Source organism: Ixodes scapularis, unplaced genomic scaffold (genome assembly GCF_016920785.2).
Source record: "Ixodes scapularis isolate PalLabHiFi unplaced genomic scaffold, ASM1692078v2 PGA_scaffold1__304_contigs__length_218370807, whole genome shotgun sequence".
NCBI classification, from domain to species: domain Eukaryota; kingdom Metazoa; phylum Arthropoda; class Arachnida; order Ixodida; family Ixodidae; genus Ixodes; species Ixodes scapularis.
Genome location: NW_024609846.1, coordinates 88,862,504 through 88,881,985, shown reverse-complemented (window position 1 = coordinate 88,881,985; position 19,482 = coordinate 88,862,504). Strand labels below are relative to the sequence as shown.

Genomic DNA, 19,482 nt, shown 5'->3' with positions numbered 1-19,482 from the left:
GGTTCAGTTATCTCAGCGCATTGCGGAATAAAATCTCTATAAAACGCAATCATCCCGAGATATCTCTGTAGGCTTTTGACGACATAAGGGGGTGGGTACTCCGTTATTGCGCGCAGCTTATCTTCATTCGGCCGCAGCGTTCCGTTATCCACAACAAATCCGAGAAGGTTGATTACAGGCGATGCCAACTGGACTTTATCTGGATGAATCGTAAGGCCGGCTGGACGCATTCGTTCGAGTATGATCTGAAGGTGCACGAGATGCTCCTCGAATGTTCGTGAAAAGACCACTACGTCATCCATGTACGCCATCGCAAACTCGTACTTCGCGTCACCGAGGACAACGTCCATTAGGCGTTGAAAGCTGGCGGGAGAGTTGGACAAACCAAAGGGAAGGCGAGTGAATTCGAACAACCCCCTATGGCAAATGAATGCGGTCTTCTTTACATCAGCCGGATGAACTTCGATTTGAAGAAATCCGCGGCCGCAATCGAGGGTTGTGCAAACAGTCGCGTTTCCAAGGGCATACGTTACTGAGGAAATACTAGGAAACGGGCAACTGTCTCTGACTGACACTTCATTTAGGCGCCTGTAATCAACACAAAGCCTTGCTGTGCCGTCCTTCTTTGGAGCAAGGACTACCGGGAAAGCCCACGGGCTTTTTGACCGACGTACTGCGCCTGTGTCGATCATTTCCAACAGCGCCGCATCAAGAAGTTCGCGCTTGTGAGCACTTGGGTCTCGGATTGCACCTCCGGGGAGGTGCATCCTTGGTTTCGATGCGGTGCTGTAGGAGATCGGTTTTCCCAGGTCTTTCCGTGAACATCGGCGAGAAGGGTTCCAGCAGTTGCTGGAGCTGCTTCTGTTTGTCTTCACCGGAACACTTTTGCACAGCTTTGAGCACGCTGTCTGGAAGTAAAGGCATCTGCCCGGCAAAGTTTAACGGGAACGCTTGGCCCCGAATACAATCCTGCCGTCTGGTAAACGGCGTTAGTTTCATTTCGCCACCCAACCAATATCCAGCTTGGGCAAAGTCGAGCAAAACCCGCTCCGCTGCAATAAAATCTCTACCCAGGATCATGGGCACCGGCAGTTCTGGGAGGTATACGAACCGTTGTCTTCGTTTTCTACCATGAAAGGAAATTCGTAACCTGACTGCGCCGGCAGCAGGCAGTACGGACCCCGATGCTACTTGCAATTTCACGTTTGCTGACCGCAGATGTATCTTTCTCTTGTTACATTCCGCAAATACAGCATCCCCAATAAGCGATATGTTTGCTCCAGTATCTAAAAGAGCGGCTACTGGTATACCTAGTACATTCACAGTCATACGAGGTTCAAGAGACTTGGGTGTAGATTCGATTCTACACACAGCTGGGATGGAGGAGGAGGAGGAATAAACTTTATTATGCCTGTATATGGGTCTCTGGGTGGTTCCCTTAGTCCAGGGCCCCAACGCTGTCGGCTGTCAGCCTCGCCCGCCCGATCAACTTTAGTTGGTCGGCAGCAGACGAGCTGAGCAGTGCGGCTTCCCAGACAGCTGGGATGAGCACTGTCGGTTCCTCGTTTAGTGAGGTTGTTCCAACCCCCGTCGACTGGTGCGAGTCCATTAGCGGCCGGCCATCCAGAGCGACCATCCTTGGTGTTGAGAACTTCAAAGCGGCTCTGACGCTGGGGATCGGGCCGGCCTTTGGCTGAAAGGGAATCGCATTAGGGTCCAACTCAAATGCAGTTGCTTCGGGTAGCGTAGGACCGGGAACAGTGGAAGCTGTTCGCCCGGGGATCAGTGCAAAGGCAGACGCGCCGGGAGTCTCATGACCGAGAATGTTGTTAGCAGGCCGCCCGGGTGTCACTGCAACAGCAGGCACGCCGGGAGTCTCAAGACCGCGAACGGTGTGAGCTGGGCGCCCGGGTGTCGGTGTGAAAGCCGACACGCCGGGAGTCTCATGACGGGGAGTATTGTGAGCTGGCCGCCCGGGTGTCACTGCAACAGCAGGCACGCCGGGAGTCTCAAGACCGCGAATGGTGTGAGCTGGGCGCCCGGGTGTCGGTGTGAAAGCCGACACGCCGGGAGTCTCACGTCGAAGAGTGTTATGAGCTAGCCGCCCGGGTGTCTGTGCAAAAGGAGACACGCCGGGTGTCCATGGAAAATCGGACACGCCGGGAGTCTCACAACGAGGAGTGTTATGAGGAAGAAAAAGTGATGGAGGGCCACCGAGGGTCGATAGGAAAGCGTCAGTCCCCGGAGCCCGTGTGAGCCTCCGGGAGGCCCGGAGGCGGCTGCGGCGACTCGATCTCGTGGATTGTCTTTTTGACGCGGCCGGCGGAGAGTAGAAATTTCTTACCACCGCCGGCCGTAGCCGTTTCCCTGTGTCTGAGGCGGCCGCTGCCGTTCGCTGCAGTCCCAGTGTATGTGTCCTGGCTGGTCGCATCGAAAACAACGGGGCGTGACCCGCCCGTCGGCTTCGTGCGGTGTCCCGCTCTCTTTTGCCTCTCCCAAGCTCCGCGTTACCGGTCCAGAGGACAAGAACTCATCTTGACCAATGGAGGGGCTGTAGTGTTGTGATTGCGTGCCTTCGTAACCGCTGCACCTCCGTGATTCGTATGCACGAGGATCTAGGGTTCGTGATTCATATGCACAAGGATATGGGGTTCGGGGGACGGGCGCCTGATTGGAATCGTCTTGTTCTCTCTCGACTCTATGTGCACGTGCGTTTCCAGACCACGCAAATGATGGTTCCAGAGTCATGTTCTGCGGTGGAGGGGGTCGGTATCTTAGTTCCGCGAGGATGTCGGCCTGGATGGTGATCGCCTCCCGTGCCATCTCGTCTAAATTCGTAAAGGTACGTCCCCTGAGATGGGGATGGAAACGCGGGTGGCTTTGGCGGATGGCGCGTTGTACTTTCTCCGCGTCCGGTGCCGCGGCGTCGGCGATATCGTACAGGCCCTGGAGAGCCCTTACAAACTCAATAAGTGACTCTTCCGGGTGCTGTGTGCGCGCGCGCAGCTCGTCCTTAATCCGCACGCTGTAATCCGGAGGCAGGAACTCCGTCCTAAATCGTGCCTCAAAATCTGACATACTTGTGAATTTATTTTGTCTTTGCCCCACAGTGCTGCACTGTCTGTCAGTGCAACCGGCAAAAGGCGGGTGAGGATGGATTCGTCGTCAATTCCCGACGCAGCTTGGTAGTCCCGCAGTTCCGAGACGAACATCGCAACTGACTTTCTATCTGCGTACCCCGAAAAAACCGGAACGCTAAGCGAGAGCCTTAGGAAGTCCCTGGGGGGCGTACTTCCAGCAGGAGTGGGTCTTGAGCGCATCATCTGCTCTCGTTGTATGTTAAGAAGCATGGTCATGGCCACTCTTAGTTCTGCTAGACCACCCTCTAATGATGCGTCTACCGGGACTGAGACTGCAGGCTTAGCGTCTGGTGTTATGTCACTGGCGGCGTTATCCGCGAGTGCACCGAGCGTCAAAAGGTCGTCCTCACTCACGTTTCTGTCGGCGTCCTCTGTAGACGACATCGTGTTGTAGTGGAGACTTGCGCAGGTCGATGAACGTGGGCTTGCGAAGAAACGCCCCCTCAACTTTGGGCAAACTCAGGAACGCAAAATTGACTATGTAAAACGTAAGAACGAACCCAGTTTGCTGCCATCCTCCCAGACGAGCAGCATATCACGTCTGGGCGCCAGTGTGGGATTTCCCTTGCTGCTACCCGTCTCGGAGAATGACACAGCACACCGGTTCAACAACACGTAAACATTTAATGACCGCTATCGCCTGCGCCGCGATTCCAACAGCCCCCGCGCATCCGCTGCGACGGCCTTTTATCAGCGGTGGAGCGCCGCTCGCGTGGCCAGTTGCCCTTGGCCCCCTCGTGGTCAAGATGACCACTTATGATTGTCGGAGGGGCAGCCTGGGCCAACCGTTTGGAATCGCCAGATTGCCCACAACTCAACTGCTAATTTTCCAGGTACTCGGTAACTTATAAAAAATTTTGTCTGTATTTGATGCAAGACTGACTGCACCCTCACAAAGAAGTTCAGTCCACACTTTCCTGCAGGACAACGAGACAGCCAATCACGGCGAAGATTATGAATGTCCTAGCGAATGACCAAGCTTAGATAACGATTAGACAGTACTTAAAAAACGCGACGTGCGCAGGAACGATGGGCATGACGTTTTACTTTTATTGATGAATGTATTTATTTCAACATGCTATCGAGTAGGATACATAACTAAGGTTAACATGGTATATGTAACTGCCCAACAATCACGGTCCGCCCTTTCCTGCACCGGAACATGCACAATACATAAATCAAACAGGTGCAATACCCCCAATATTAACACAAAAACACAACCCTTACCGCTATCAAACGTTATGAAATAAGATATACGAATTCATCTCGGCTACATGCACTTACAGCAATTCCATGTAATTGGTTCTAATACCTCGCTGTCTGGAAAAAAAAAATGAGTATATAAAGCATTCCTTGCTAAACCTTCTTTCACATGCCTTCCCTGCTTATTCCTCCTTATTCGCGACATATCTTCACGTATATATTGGTGCTTGTCAACAAGAACCAAGTTGTTAATATTGCTGTAAAAGAAATTGTTTTGTGCGGTGTTGGAGCATCGGTAAATTGGCTCCGCTGTTAACAGGGATGAAACCGATTCCTGTCTCCGATACCGAAAGTATATGAAACGCAATGCCCGTCGTTGTACACTTTCACATTTTAACTCAAACTTCTTTTTTTTTTTTTTTTTTACGTACGGATTCCGGATTTTGCACGCATATTCCAGTATTGGGCGCACTAACATCTTGTGTGCGATCAGCCTGGTTTCCGTTGAAGTAAGCTTGAGCGTTCGTCTGATGAATCATAATTTTTGTTGGCTTTTCCGATAACATTATCAACGTGCTTTTCTCATTTATATTAGAAGTGATACCAATAGACTTATATTCAGTAATAATGGTTCAAATGATTCCCTACAGTGTGTAGTTAAAGGTTGATGCTTGTGAGTTATGGTCATGCATACGGTTTTTGGCGTGTTTAGTGTCATTTTCTATTTTGCACACCAATAATTTATTTTACACAAATAGTCATTTAACCTAATCTGATCGGCGAGAGATTTGACTTTGATAAGACTAATACGATCATCTGCAAATAATCTATCTTGAATATGCGTATCAACTATAAGGTCGTTAATATATACCAGAAACAATAAATTCCCAAGTACCGACTCTTGTGGCACACCCAACTCAACATGACGTATTTCAGACCTTTTTGAGTCAATACTTAGAAATTGCTCACGATCAGTGAGAAATGCCTTCATCCAGTTAAAAACGTTACTATGTCCTCAAAGAGATTTTAATTTAATTAGTAGTTTTCTATGGGACCTACCTTGTCAAACGCCTTCTTAAATTCCATGTATATTATATCTACTTGTCCCCTACCATCACGACTTCATAAAGATAATGCGAAACTCCTACAAGCTGGGTCACTGTCGATAGGCCCTCACAAAACCCATGATGTATAATCCCTCAGAAACTTGTTACAAGGCAGAACGTGTCTGACATGTTTAGAAACAATATGCTATAAACCTTTTTGCACAACGTTGAAGTTAAGGCGTAGGGCCTATTGTTGGAGAAAGATGTTCCTTCGCTACCTTTCGGTATAGGAATTATTTTACTCATTTTCCAGTCCTTTAGAGAAGTTTTCGTTGCCAGCGATTTTTTTTTTTTTTAATTTACAGAGGTATTTGGCCATTTATTCCGCGTATCTCTTTAGAAAGGCACTGAGAATTTCGTCTGCGTCCTTCGACCTAGGAGTTTTTTTAGATTCAGTAATAAAACCATTATTTCTTTCACTAAAAGTTTCAAGTCATCCGCGTCTGGAAAGGTTTTACGTAACTGAGACTCTATTGGTTCTTTATCGTCTTTCGTGAAAACGCTTGAAACAAATATTTTAAACTGGTTTGCAATGTCTTGCTTACCAGTAGTAATGCCCTCCTCCGTACTTAACTCGGAAACACAATGTTTTGTTGTTAAATACCTCCAAAACCTTTGTGGCGATTTTCTGAGAAACTGTTGCATCGTGAAATAAAATACTAGTGTTTTGACTCTTTTATTAGACTTTTCATCGCAATGTTCATTGCCTTAATTTCCTTTTTTAAAGCTTCACTTTGTTCTTGACAGATTCTCCCTCTACGTCACTTCACCTTTCAATTTAGTCGACTAATTTCCCGCGTTATCCAGGGATTGTGTGTTCCTTTTTTTTTTTTTTTGCCTTCAAAGGAACATACTGTGTTATGTTTTGTGTATTATTGCTTTAAACCTCAGCCACATGCCGTTCACGCTGACTGCCTGTTGGCAACCGAGCGCCTCAAACGGTCCGAAGCAAATGTCTACCTTACCAAGTACTGTTGTGTCGTCAGCCGTGTTATAATCCCTGTATGTTAATGGTGCTTTAGTTTCTTTCCAAATCGGGCTCAAGGCCGTACGAACACTAACAGTCGAATGACCTGAATTATCGGGTATCACATCGACCACGCATAATCTTGATACTAGACAATAACTTAAGAAAAGAAAAAAACAAGATCCAGAATTGATTTGTAGCCGTGCTCTATGCGAGTAGAGTCCCTCACTATTTGATGAAGACCACGACTAGAGCACACATCTATTATTGCAAAACCGCTGATTCTCGCTCCCGTTGTCCCGGTAACGTTTTATCCCATACCCCGCCCGGAATGTTTAAAACTCCCGCAACAATCAGGTGTCTGTGCTGCTGTATGCGTAAATCAAGCACGAAGTAATTCAACTTATCCACAATGACTACTTGACGCCCAGATGGCCAATATGCGGAGCCTATGATAACTTCTCGAGTTACAAGGTAAATTATTGCTCATTCGGCATTGTCATGGCCCTCATATATCTTTCTGCGTTTGCTACACCGCCGGCTAAACCAATCAGGCGGAGTAAATGAGCCGCAGTCCTGTGTTTTTTTTTTTTTTATGCATGTTTCTTTTCGCCGATGTCAGCAAACCCTCAAAGACGATGAGCACTGTGACGAAGCATTTTTGTTGCTGCTTGATTGGCTCCGCAGGATCCTAACGTCGCTGCGTTCAGACGTAAAGGGAAACGGAGTGTAGCGACTGAGATTTTGATAAGAGGCTCCTGCGCAATAACCAGAGTAACATAAATAAACAAACAAAAAAAAAAAACGGGTTGGAGACTTGTTAATATTGTGGACATCCCGAAACCGAGGGGTAATAAAAATGGACAATGCGCATAAAGATCCCGGACTCCACTGCGGCGTTTCCGCATTTAAAAGTTTTTTTTTTTTTTTCTCAACCAATCCCTAGTCGATTTCGACGTCATAACAAAGCATTTGGAGAAGCTACAGCGGTTGTGTGTTGTGACGGCTGACACCGGGCATCGAGACGGCCGTGGGTAAGCCTTTTGAACTCGACCTGAAAGTCTACTTTAATAACGTGAAATCGGGCAATGAACGTCTTAGGTGAATTTCAGGCCTTTTGTACGTGTCGTCCATTTTTATGACTTGAGTTTTCTTGCGATGTTGTCACTTGGTGACTTCTTTATTTGTGTGTGGGTAACTGTAACTACGCTCGAGGATTTCTATTGGCAGATATAAATTTGCAAATACATTTTACTCTGCAGCGCGGTGCTACATTTTGTATTTATCATTTAGCTTGATTTCTGAGACGCTTGAAAGTAAAAGCTTAAAAATGGGCACTTTTTTTAAAATTAGAGGTCCCGTAACACAATAACTAACGCAAAATTGAATTATGTAATACCGCGAAGCTGTTATGTTGTTTTTATTGTGTTTTAAGTACATGCTCCGAAGCCAATAGGTTCAGTACTTGTTGATAATATGGACAAAAAAGTTCCCATATGAAATGCATGGGCTCTTCTACTGCGACATCCTCTTGACCATCGCAGTCTTAATGCCTATCCATTACCGACCGTAAAAGACATGTTTGCCACTCTTCTAGGTGGCAAGTACTTTAGTAAGTTGAATTTGACCAGTGCTTGCCGACAGCCTCAGCATGTTCACTACTCGAACGTCTACAGCACCATCACTATACTCTTTTTCACCTCAACTTGTGCACCGGCGAATTCTCCTCAAAGAGAATTGTATCAGTGCGCCAACCAACCAGAGTGCCGGGTGTCCTCACCCGCACTCCCACTGGGAGGAGTCAGAGTGCATGTTGACAGTTGATTCAGCCAGCGGGTTGCCAGCAGGTTTGTGGCGTGCGTATTCGTAGCGGTCGCTCAGGTCGCTCGCGAAAGAGCGGGAGTCTGTGCTATCAAACCGCACTGGCCGGCATCTCAACAGTTGCAAGGAAATGTAATGCATAGAAAACATGATTTGCAGCTATCGTCGCGCTTCGTCGCCATCGCTTTCAATCGGGCATGCGGACCGCGTTTGCAACTTCGCTGCCGCGCAACATTGGCGCTTTTTATGTTGCCTGGTATGTGACATGCCCTTACGTTACGGTCGCGGTTTTGTTGAAAAAGTTTATATTATTTGCTTCTTGAACTGGTAGCCTGCGATTTCAGTCTCTCCAGCGTCAAATACCACGCCCGCGAACGGCTCTCTGCTGCACCGATAGGCATGCGAGATGTCCGACAGCATTTGGAAATGACTGGTAAAGTGCCAGATTGCTGTAACAGACGGATTACTCAGCAGATTCTCAAAATAGTGTAAAACGTGTTTTCTGCAGCTGACGTCGACTGCATCAAAGCCACGAATGTGGAGTGGTGAGAATTGTGGTCTAATATGAGCAGTTATACAATATTGTTGGTCTAATATGAGCAGTTATAATTCTATGAGCAGTCACCAAGAAAAGTGCAAGTATATCTACAAGGTTTATTGTTGGTAACAAGGAGCATACCACATTCATAGTAGCTCTGGTTCATGTTCTGTGTTCATTGCAGGCCACTGTCCACAGCTCTTCTAGCCCCTGCTTTTTTGCTGCGATGACATGTAGCATTCTAAGTCGAAAAATTGTATGATCAAATGGTGGATATACACAGCATTGGTTGTTCTCTTTCCCCCCTCCCCCATGGTAAAAGCCCTTAAAACAAACAATTTCGGTATTGTACTGTACTGCCCAAAACAGTTTCCTGTTACAATGCTTGCATTGTTTGTTCCCAGTTCTCTTACCTTCGAGAAAACAGATGCAGCTGTACTACATCTGGGCACTATAACTGACCGCCCCACATCCACTTATTTTAGTACGGAACTATGTCACTTCATTGCAGGTCTAATCCTTTGAATCACTATAAAATATTTCTGGGACAGCACCAGCATGCATTTGTGTATAGCGAATGTACTTGTGGCAGCTTTTGTTTGCAGTGCCACAGCCCTGCATCTTTGCGACTCATAAGCTTCTTGAAGTTCGTATTTTGTACACCCCTAGGATGAACACAGGACAAACACTAAAAGGCCCTTTCGTGTTTGTCCTGTGTCCTAGGTTTACAATGTGATGTAAGCTCATGAGCCAAAAACTGGTAACACAAGCAAATTCTTAGACCTGCGCTGTTCAATTAGACCTCGGGCACTTCCTGTGTACTCTGCATTCAACGAACTGCATTTCTGGCGTCTTTGGGGCCAGGGGTGTTCTAAAATTGAATTCTGCTGTGCAAGTCTATTCTGTAACCTTTGCTGTACCCTTATTATGCTGTTATATTGTGTACGACAAGTGTGTATGATGTTTGTGATTGGGAGGGGGAGCGGGGGGGGGGGGGGGGGGGGCGCCTCGTGAGGCAATTCTGTTTGCCTTTTGTGTCGGCTCTTGGGCAACGACTGTTTGTATGTTGTTGCCTAAATAAAGATTCAATCTAAGAGGAACTAGCAGATGAGTGCACACAAGCCGGTGTAAGCTGAAGACATGCTAAATCCCGCAATATTAGCCTGGGAGACGAGAAGGGAATGGAACGACATCTTGAACATGGCTCGGTGTTTAATATTTCTGTGCAACATAACGGAGCCGACTCGTCGTGTTGCTGCAACAGTTCTCGAAGTGGCAGGGCTTCAATCAAGATGACGAGAGTTAGCCCACACAGGCAGGCCGCCTTGTTTTCAGAGAACGCTTCACGTAGGCTTCCGAAGCCGCCTCGTCGTGTTGCTGCAGCCGTTCTCGGAGGCAGGATTGCATACCAGATGTCGCGAGTCAGCCTACACAGGCAAGCCGCCTTGTTTTCAGAGAACGCTTCACGTAGGCTTCCGAAGCCGCCTCGTCGTGTTGCTGCAGCCGTTCTCGGAGAGGCAGGATTGCATACCAGATGTCGGGAGTCAGCCCACACAGACAGGCCGCCTTGCTTTCAGAGAAGGCTTCACATAGGCTTCCGAAGCCGCCTCGTCGTGTTGCTGCAGCCGTTCTCGGAGAGGCAGGGTTGCATACCAGATGTCGAGAGTCAGCCCACACAGGCAGGCCGCCTTGCTTTCAGAGAACGCTTCACGTAGGCTTCCGAAGCCGCCTCGTCGTGTTGCTGCAGCCGTTCTCGGAGAGGCAGGGTTGCATACCAGATGTCGGGAGTCAGCCCACACAGACAGGCCGCCTTGCTTTCAGAGAAGGCTTCACGTAGGCTTCCGAAGCCGCCTCGTCGTGTTGCTGCAGCCGTTCTCGGAGAGGCAGGGTTGCATACCAGATGTCGGGAGTCAGCCCACACAGACAGGCCGCCTTGCTTTCAGAGAAGGCTTCACGTAGGCTTCCGAAGCCGCCTCGTCGTGTTGCTGCAGCCGTTCTCGGAGAGGCAGGGTTGCATACCAGATGTCGGGAGTCAGCTCACACAGACAGGCCGCCTTGCTTTCAGAGAAGGCTTCAAGTGGGCCTCCGAAGCCGCCTCGTGGTGTTGCTGCAGCCGTTCTCGGAGAGGCAGGGTTGCGTACCAGATGTCGAGAGTCAGCCAACACAGGCAGGCCGCCTTGTTTTCAGAGAACGCTTCAAGTGGGCCTCCGAAGCCGCCTCGTCGTGTTGCTGCAGCAGTTCTCGGAGAGGCAGGGTTGCATACCAGATGTCGAGAGTCAGCCAACACAGGAACACAGGCAGGCCGCCTTGGTTTCAGAGAACGCTTCAAGTGGGCCTCCGAAGCCGCCTCGTCGTGTTGCTGCAGCAGTTCTCGGAGAGGCAGGGTTGCATACCAGATGTCGAGAGTCAGCCCACACAGGCAGGCCGCCTTGTTTTCAGAGAACACTTCAAGTGAGCCTCTGAAGCCGCCTCGTCGTGTTGCTGCAGCAGTTCTCGGAGAGGCAGGGTTGCATACAAGATGTCGAGAGTCAGCCCACACAGGCAGGCCGCCTTGTTTTCAGAGAACACTTCAAGTGAGCCTCTGAAGCCGCCTCGTCGTGTTGCTGCAGCTGTTCTCGGAGAGGCAGGGTTGCATACCAGATGTCGAGAGTCAGCCCACACAGGCAGGACGCCTTGTTTTCAGAGAACACTTCAAGTGAGCCTCCGAAGCCGCCTCGTCGTGTTGCTGCAGCAGTTCTCGGAGAGGCAGGGTTGCATACCAGATGTCGAGAGTCAGCCCACACAGGCAGGCCGCCTTGTTTTCAGAGAACACTTCAAGTGAGCCTCTGAAGCCGCCTCGTCGTGTTGCTGCAGCAGTTCTCGGAGAGGCAGGGTTGCATACAAGATGTCGAGAGTCAGCCCACACAGGCAGGACGCCTTGTTTTCGGAGAACTCTTCAAGTGGGCATCCGAAGCCACCTCGTCGTGTTGCTGCAGCCGTTCTCGGAGAGGCAGGGTTGCATACCAGATGTTGAGTGTCAGCCCATACAGGCAGGCCGCCTTGTTTTCAGAGAACGCTTCAAGTGGGCTTCCGAAGCCGCCTCGTCGTGTTGCTGCAGCCGTTTTCGGAGAGGCAGGGTAGCATACCAGATCTCGGGAGTCAGCCCACACAGGCAGGCCGCCTTATACGCAGAGAATGCTTCACGTGGGCCTCCAGCAGTTCCCGGAGAGCACAATGGAAGAAACACTTTGCCACACTGCTTACATATTAAGTGGCTCCACACCAGGAATGTGTGGCTGGCCTGATCCAGAGACAACTTCATCGCAGCTTTCATCTTCATAGGAGTCGTCGCTGTCATCTCCGGCATTGATTTCGATGATGATTGCTGCAACCTCTCTGTCCGACAGGCTGTCATTCTCCCAGAACTGCTTTTCCATCTTCTTAACATGCTGTATAGCAGCGGTCCAGTTGTCTTTCGTGACATTCTTGATTGCCTGCTCTAGAAGCACCTTCACATCTTTTAGTTTGAAAGACGAGTTGCTTCGTGCAACCTCATTCTTCACTTGCCCCCAGATAAGCTCAATGGGATTCAGCTCATAATGATAAGGGGGCAGCCTAAGAACCGTGCACCCAACAGTTTCAGCACGTGTGTCCACTCGGTAGCTGAGGAACTTGTGTCGCACTTGGGAGACTAAAGAAATTAGTTCCACCTTGAGCATGTCTTTGTCCCAGTCAATTCCCTTTGAGCTTAGCCATTCTTGGATGACACTCTTGGTTGAAGATTTCGTGGGGACACACTCCACGCGTCTTGAGTGGTAGGAAGCGTTATCCATTACGATAACGCTTCCTGGCTCTACCTTGGTCAGGAACAAGTCAAACCAATGTTCAAACCTGTTGCCATCCATCTCGTCGTGGTAATCGCCCGACTTCACTCCATGAAAAATGTCGAGGCAACCTTTCACAAAGCCTTGGTCACCCACAACGTGAGTGACAATCAGTCTGCTGCCTTTGCCAGATGGATTTTTGAGACCGGTGCTGAGGCCGCGATTTCCTGCGTGTCTGGCAGAACGCACCGTCGTGTCGACAAAGATCTTGTTGAAGGTGTGTCCGGCGTTGACCCACGTTTCGTCGAGATAATAGATCGCCTTACCCTCTGCTCGAAACTTCAGGATCGAGCGGAGGTACTTCGCACGCCACACAAGGATGTCGTCCTTCTCAATGAGAAGAGAGTTGCGACTCCTCTTCTGCAGCTCGAACCCAATGTCATGCAAAGGACGGTACACAGTCGATGGACTCGGTTCCACGGCGACCTCATCATCCTTCAGCGCTTCAATGAGGGCTTCGCGTATCTTCGTGACGGTCGGGGCTTCGTTCCTTCGAAAGAAGCCGTGCACGCAGGACCGCAACGCAGACGGCACAAAAGAGTCGTACTGGACCAGGCGACGACGGGTGCCAACCGACTTTGGGCGCTTACCAGTTGGAGTTCGAAGGAGCCCGGATTTCGTGATGGCTTCCTTCTTTATGGCAACAACTGTCCGTGCTCCGACGCCAGTATACTGAGACGTCAGCTGGTATAAGTCGTTCCTCAACTTGTCCGGGTATTGTTGTCGCAGCTTGGCGTGCACGGAAAGAACCATCTGCTTGCAATCGCTCGAGAGCTTGCGTCCTTGCCGATGCTTCTTCCACAAATGTATAGGTGTCGTGGCGGCTGGCTTACGTCTTGACGGCGGTGGAGATGGAGCCATGGAAACTACCTCAACGATATCCACAAAGGAAATACGCTGAATAATAAAACAGAACGATAAAGTTGTAAAACATATCTGAACACGCAGAAGAAGAAAACGCAATCGGGCCAAGCGCGTCGAGCATTCGATTCCCCGAATACAACAACAACATGACGTCACCGAGTTAACCGGACGCGTTCGTAAATTCAACAGAAGTAAAGAAATAGACACTCAGGCTGCAAGTCTTGCGCCGTTTAAGTGGACAGTTTGACGGTACAATTGTTTTATTTGAGAAAAGATGTTAGCCAAGTCGGGAGTGCTGGATTTATTAAGAAAGCAATTTTGTTTGTGAACGACTCACTCTTCCGTGAACAAACGAACGCAGTCAGTAGGGCCTCAGTCACCACGCAGCGACTGCGTGCGATTCGTATTTTAAAAAGAATCACATCAATAAATTTGGACATATGAAAAATTATAGCTCAAAACGTGCTACATCATAAGCCCTATTTAAGATGATTGGATTATCACGATTACGACGCTCGTATAGAACTTTTTCTTTGTAGACACTTTTTTGTTTATATTTGTTTCAAAAATGGCGGAGGAGCGCTTCGTGGTGGTGCGACGGTGACTGGCCAATGCGCGGCCTGTAGAGGTGGAGCCTCCGGTGCACAAGTTGGGGTGAAAAAGAGTATAGACATGCATGTAAAAGTGCAAGCGCTTATCGTTTTAAATCTCCACAGCGCTAGTACCATGGACCAGATGTTAGAAGGATTTGGACACGTGGCATGGTATATCGATGACATCATGCTTACTTTAGTCACTTGCGATGACCACCTTCAATTTTGGACCAAGTTTTCGCTCAAGTAACACCGAATGGACTTCAGGCCAATCTTCAAGAATGCGGGCTGCTAATAGCGTAGAATACCTCGGCTACAGAATCAACGCTCAGGGATCACATCCGACGACAGTAATGTGTAAGACACTTGAAACGCGCCGTTTTGATCCATGTCCTGGAGAAGCGCTCATGATCAGGGCCTGCTAAACTACAGGAGATTTTTGACAGGCCTCCCTAAGAGCTTAAAAACACTCCAAGAAAAACGGCATCACAAGTAGACACTTCTGTGTGAAAACGGCTTCAAGAAAAAAAAAGGGAACTTGCTGCAGAGCTAAGGCTCACTCATTACGACCCAAACAAGCCTTTTTGCCTCGTCTGTGATGCATCTCCAAGAGGACTGGGAAGCAGCGTTCCCTACGTTCTACCAAATGGGGGGAAAAGTGCGCGTCACTGGCGCACCTCCAGAACCCTCTCACCAAGCGGGCGCAAGGCGGACAGATCGAGCGAGATGCACATGATATTATACTTTTGGGGTGAAAAAGTTCGCAAATGAGCCCCACGGGCAAATACTCGCCCTTATTACGCATCAAAATACTCGGATCGGAATTAAAAAAAAAAAAGGCAAAAGGCAATCCACAGTTTAGTCGGTACCTTCACTTCTCTTATGCAGCGATACATAAACCCCGAGGACTATATGGCAGTGGCATTGCGATTTGGTCACAATCTTGTAAGCAAATCGCAATAGAGACTGTGCTCGGTTTCACATTACGTTCGGCCGCAGTCAACGCTACGAACCGAGGGGCGTCCAATTTAAGCAGCGCAAAAATTGTATGCGGAGCGCGAGTTTGTCTGCTTCTATTGCAGGGGTTGTGGTGACGTCAGGAAGACGCCGAACCCTGGTTGGCTCTGAATGAAGAATAATGGGTAGACCTCAAGGCAGCTTGCTTTGAGGTATACCCAGTATCTCTCATTTGGGACCAGTCAGAACTCGGCGTCTTCCTGACGTTACCGCAATTCCTGCGCAAGTAGCAGACGACTTGCTTTCTGCATATTGTCATGGCGTTCGCCGTCTTTGCGCGTTTGTTATACCCATCCCTTACCGTGAATGCGGCGTGATCTTGCTTTCTTTTTCATGCAAAATTGATCTTCGACAGTTAACACCGTCGAAAACACTAGAATCGTATACTGTCGGCTGCGGTCAGACGTAGAGTGAAACGGAGTATAATGTAGAAACCCGTTGTATGTTACTTATTTTATTTATTTTTTGCAGTCAGGAAAAGATGCAATCAGCGGTTTTTTAAACTCGTATAATTTCCAACGATAAATGCCAAGCAGACGGCACAACGGTAGGTTTTAGAGCGCAGCTCTTAGGCGCCCGTTTCCGGCTTGAGCGGCGTCGCCGTCGCCGTCGGCGTAACCAAGGTCACCCCAAAGTCACGTGACCCCCCAAGGTCACGTGACCCCTCCCAAGGTCACATGACCCTCCGAGGTCACGTGACCCCCAAAGTCACGTGACTCCCCCCGAGGTCACGTGACCCCCCCTCCCCGAGGTGACGTGACTCCCCTGAGGTCACGTGATCCCTCCCGCCGTTGTCATCGTCACTGATGACGTCACCGGCATCCGCATCGTCATCATCACTGATGACGTCATCGTCACTGATGACGTCACCGACATCCGCATCGTCATCATCACTGAATACATCATCAGTGACGTCACTGATGTCGTCACCGGCATCCGCATCGTCATCGTCATCATCACTGATGACGTCACCGACATCCGAATCGTCATCGTCATCATCACTGGTGACGTCATCAGTGACGTCACTAATGACGTCATCGGTATCCGCATCGTCATCGTCACTGATGACGTCAGCAGTGACGTCACTGATGACATCATCACATTGTCATCGTCACGTGACCCCTTAAGGTCACGTGCCCCCCCCCTCCGGTCAGTTGACCCCCCCCCCCAGTACCCTTCCCTCCTCCTCCTCAAGAGCTGCGCTCTAATTCGGCGTTACAGGGAGTTGTAAACGGCTTTCACTTTTTAATCCCGTTTAATAGCATGTTTTGTCGCACGTGTTGCTGTTCCCTCACCACCCGACATGCAGATAAGAATCGAGGGTGTTAATTGTAGAAAAAGTTGACACGTATTACTTTGTTAGTGAGGTATTACCACTTATCGGATTGTAAGCTCTAAATACTAGATTCCCACGGACTATCATAAGGCGAAAATGCAGTCGAGAGAAATGCGTTTTCATACGATATCTTGAAACCCTCTTTAAATGTCAACTAACTAAAATGCCAGATCTACTTCTTGAAATCCGTCGCAGTACAGTTTTCATGGATTCCAAATATTTCCTCATGCTCTTTCTTTTCTTTTGCTACAATTTGATCTCCCAAGTCGTCCACTATATTTTTCAACTCTGTTTTTCTCAGCGACAAATCACCACCTATAAAAGCGATAAGATCCAAATTAAGTGCGAACATTGCACGGACAATGTTGGAGAACTGTGAAATACTCAAGCGTGCAAAAGCAAGTGACTGCAAATCAGGGAAGAAAAACAATTATAACAGAATAAATAATTGAACAATTTGGCACGTAAGAAAAAAAAAACTACTCTTTAGTTGTTTATAGGGCAGTAGTTTAGTCTGCCAGAACATGGCGACATTGTTACCCACTGATACGGGCAATTTAGCCAGTGCAGTGCGACTGCTAGCCTGGGGTCTCTAACGTGCATCATGGTGTAGCGATGCACGACCGCACGCCAATGCGATGCTCATCCAGATCAAAACGGAACGGGTGGGGATTGAAACAGTTGTACGTATTCATCTTGAAACGGTGCGTCTTGATACGGACGAAGACAAAGGCTGGACAACGGCGAGCGCTGGTGTTGTCCAGTCTTCCTCTTCGTGTGTATGAAGTCGCGCCCTTTCAAGATGAAAAAACTAATGATTGTCTCGAAAAAAAATTAAATAAATCAGATTTATTTTATTTAAATCATATGTATTTCATTTAAATGAACTCTATTTGATTTAAATGAGATTTATTTGACTTAAATCACTGCAGCTAGGAAATGGTGATTATTTACAACAATATGTATTCTTCAACATGGCAGATTGATTGACCAGTTCGACCGGTCACTGATTACAATGCGAAAGAAGAATTACTGTAAATGTAAAATACAGTTAAATTTACAACTTTTTATTGCTGCACCCCCCCCCCCCCTCATGCTAGAACAAAACAGCTTGATATTTTTAGTTAAATAAAAACCATTATTTGATTTGCTTTTCAAGTTCAACTTAATTGCAGTATGACACCAATTTTGTCATTCTAGTTTCTTTCTTTTGCGTTCTGATTTTGTAGCAATAGCTTTACGTAGCTTACGAATTAAGTGGAGTGTAGAAATCCAGCTCAACGCTCCGATTTGCTCAGAAGAGCGATCGTTTTGCTCGTATTCAGTATATGAGACCACGTTTTTACTTTATGATTCTTTGATTTAGATGCAAAACAAATGAGCATAGAAAACATCAAATGATAGACAAGCGGTAAATAAAATATATTTTTGTAATTGTTTTGTGAAAAACGTTTGATTTAAATCATCATAGTGAAACAAGCCTGATTTAAACCATGATATCTTTATTTCTATTATCCACACTGCTGCAAATAAAAACGAAAATCAGTGGCAGCGCATAGGGGCTAGTAAAAGTTAATCATGGTAAATAAAAAAATGCAGTTTTCAGTCAGCGCTTGTATTGTGTACCTCCTCCTGCTTTTGTTCTTGAAAGTAGTTTTATTTTTGTTAACCATGTAACTCTACTCGTTACCAAGGTAAAAAAAGATAAGCAAAGTGTATTTTTGTTTTTTCACCCCAGACTCGGGTCGTTTTATGACGCTAAAATTTATAGAAACCTAATATTTGCTCCTTCAAACAAAGTGGTAAAAGTAGGCATTTAATAATTTTGTTAAATAATTAGAGCTCATCTGCTCAAAGTCGTGGTCAGCTATGTGCAATTCATTTGAATATATTTAAAGCATTCAAAAAAGTCAATCACGAATTACTATTTATGAAACTTAAGGACTACTGGCTTGGTCCTCTGTACATTGCCTGGTTCAGAAGTTATCTACATGAAAGTGTTAGAGTTTCTGACTACTTGTCACGTCCTTTCATGCATGTCTCTTTCGGGTGTCCTCGAATCTTAGCCTTGTGTTTTTAATTATTTTATACACAATATGATATCCTCCGTGAAACTCTCGCAGGTGTTCATATTTGCAGACGATGTAAGGCTGTTTCAGCAGGTGAATTTGATCTCCGACTGTACTTTGCTGCAAGATGATGCTTGTTCAGTACAGAAATTGTGCATCTCGAACAGTCTACTTTTGAATCCCCGCAAAAACCCAAGTGCTGTCTTTAATTGTCGAGAAAGCGTTGCACGCTATTATATTGTCTGGCAATGAAACAAGTCGGATCATACTATAGTGAGATATCTATGTTTTTTTTTGTGGATTATTACTTTTTCTTTATTTCTGTCATCAACTCCATTGTTAACCAGTCTCTGCGCCCGTTGGGAATAAGGGCTTGTTTTATTAGACCATTCACCACTCATCATTGTTTGTTGAGACTCTTCAGCACTTATGTACACCCGCCGGCAATAGGAAGGTGAACGCCGGACCGTCGACCGCTCCGTGCTATCAGCGCGATGACGCGGCTGTCGTGACGCCTCGCTTTCTTATCGCGATATCAAGGTGAACGCCGGACCGTCCACCGCTCCGTGCTATTAGCGCCATGACGTGGCTGCCACGGCAGCCGCGTCATGGCGCTGATTGCACGGAGCGGTCGACGGCCCGGCGTTCACCTTCATATCGCACACGACTGTACGCTATAAACTTAAATTTGCATCTGTCGTTTGGAACTATATCTCGTTTACGTAACGTGGAACTAATGAACAAACGCATAAACATTTGCACGGATTCATTTATCCGTTCATTCATTCAATCATTCATTTGTTTCTTTTTAGTGCTCATGAACAGCTTGACGTCGATAATGATGCACAGCAGATTGATCACAGGCTAGTCACAAGTGGCATCTGCTACTCCGAGGGTATTATACAAGTGATAAACACGGGTGATGGGCGTGTTGGGATGATTTGATTTACATGGAAAGTCGGAGA

General features: G+C 47.6%; 1 protein-coding gene across 1 annotated transcript; it reads right to left on the bottom strand.

The window, feature by feature from the left end:
* Positions 1 to 12,014: 12,014 nt before the first annotated feature.
* Positions 12,015 to 13,391, bottom strand: LOC115320132. The gene is made up of 2 exons (XM_040216408.1): positions 13,229 to 13,391; positions 12,015 to 12,907 (listed from the first exon to the last, which is right to left on the bottom strand). The coding sequence occupies exons 1-2, from the start codon at positions 13,389 to 13,391 to the stop codon at positions 12,015 to 12,017; spliced, it is 1,056 nt and encodes a 351-aa protein (XP_040072342.1).
* Between the last annotated feature and the right edge of the window lie 6,091 nt (positions 13,392 to 19,482).

Coding starts and splice junctions, on each gene's coding strand:
- LOC115320132 (XM_040216408.1), bottom strand. CDS start 13,391: ATGGTTCTTTCCGTGCACGCCAAGCTGCGACAACAATACCCGGACAAG. Junction 12,908..13,228: donor GCTCCTTCGAACTCCAACTG/GTAAGCGCCCAA, acceptor AGTTTCGAGCAG/AGGGTAAGGCGATCTATTAT.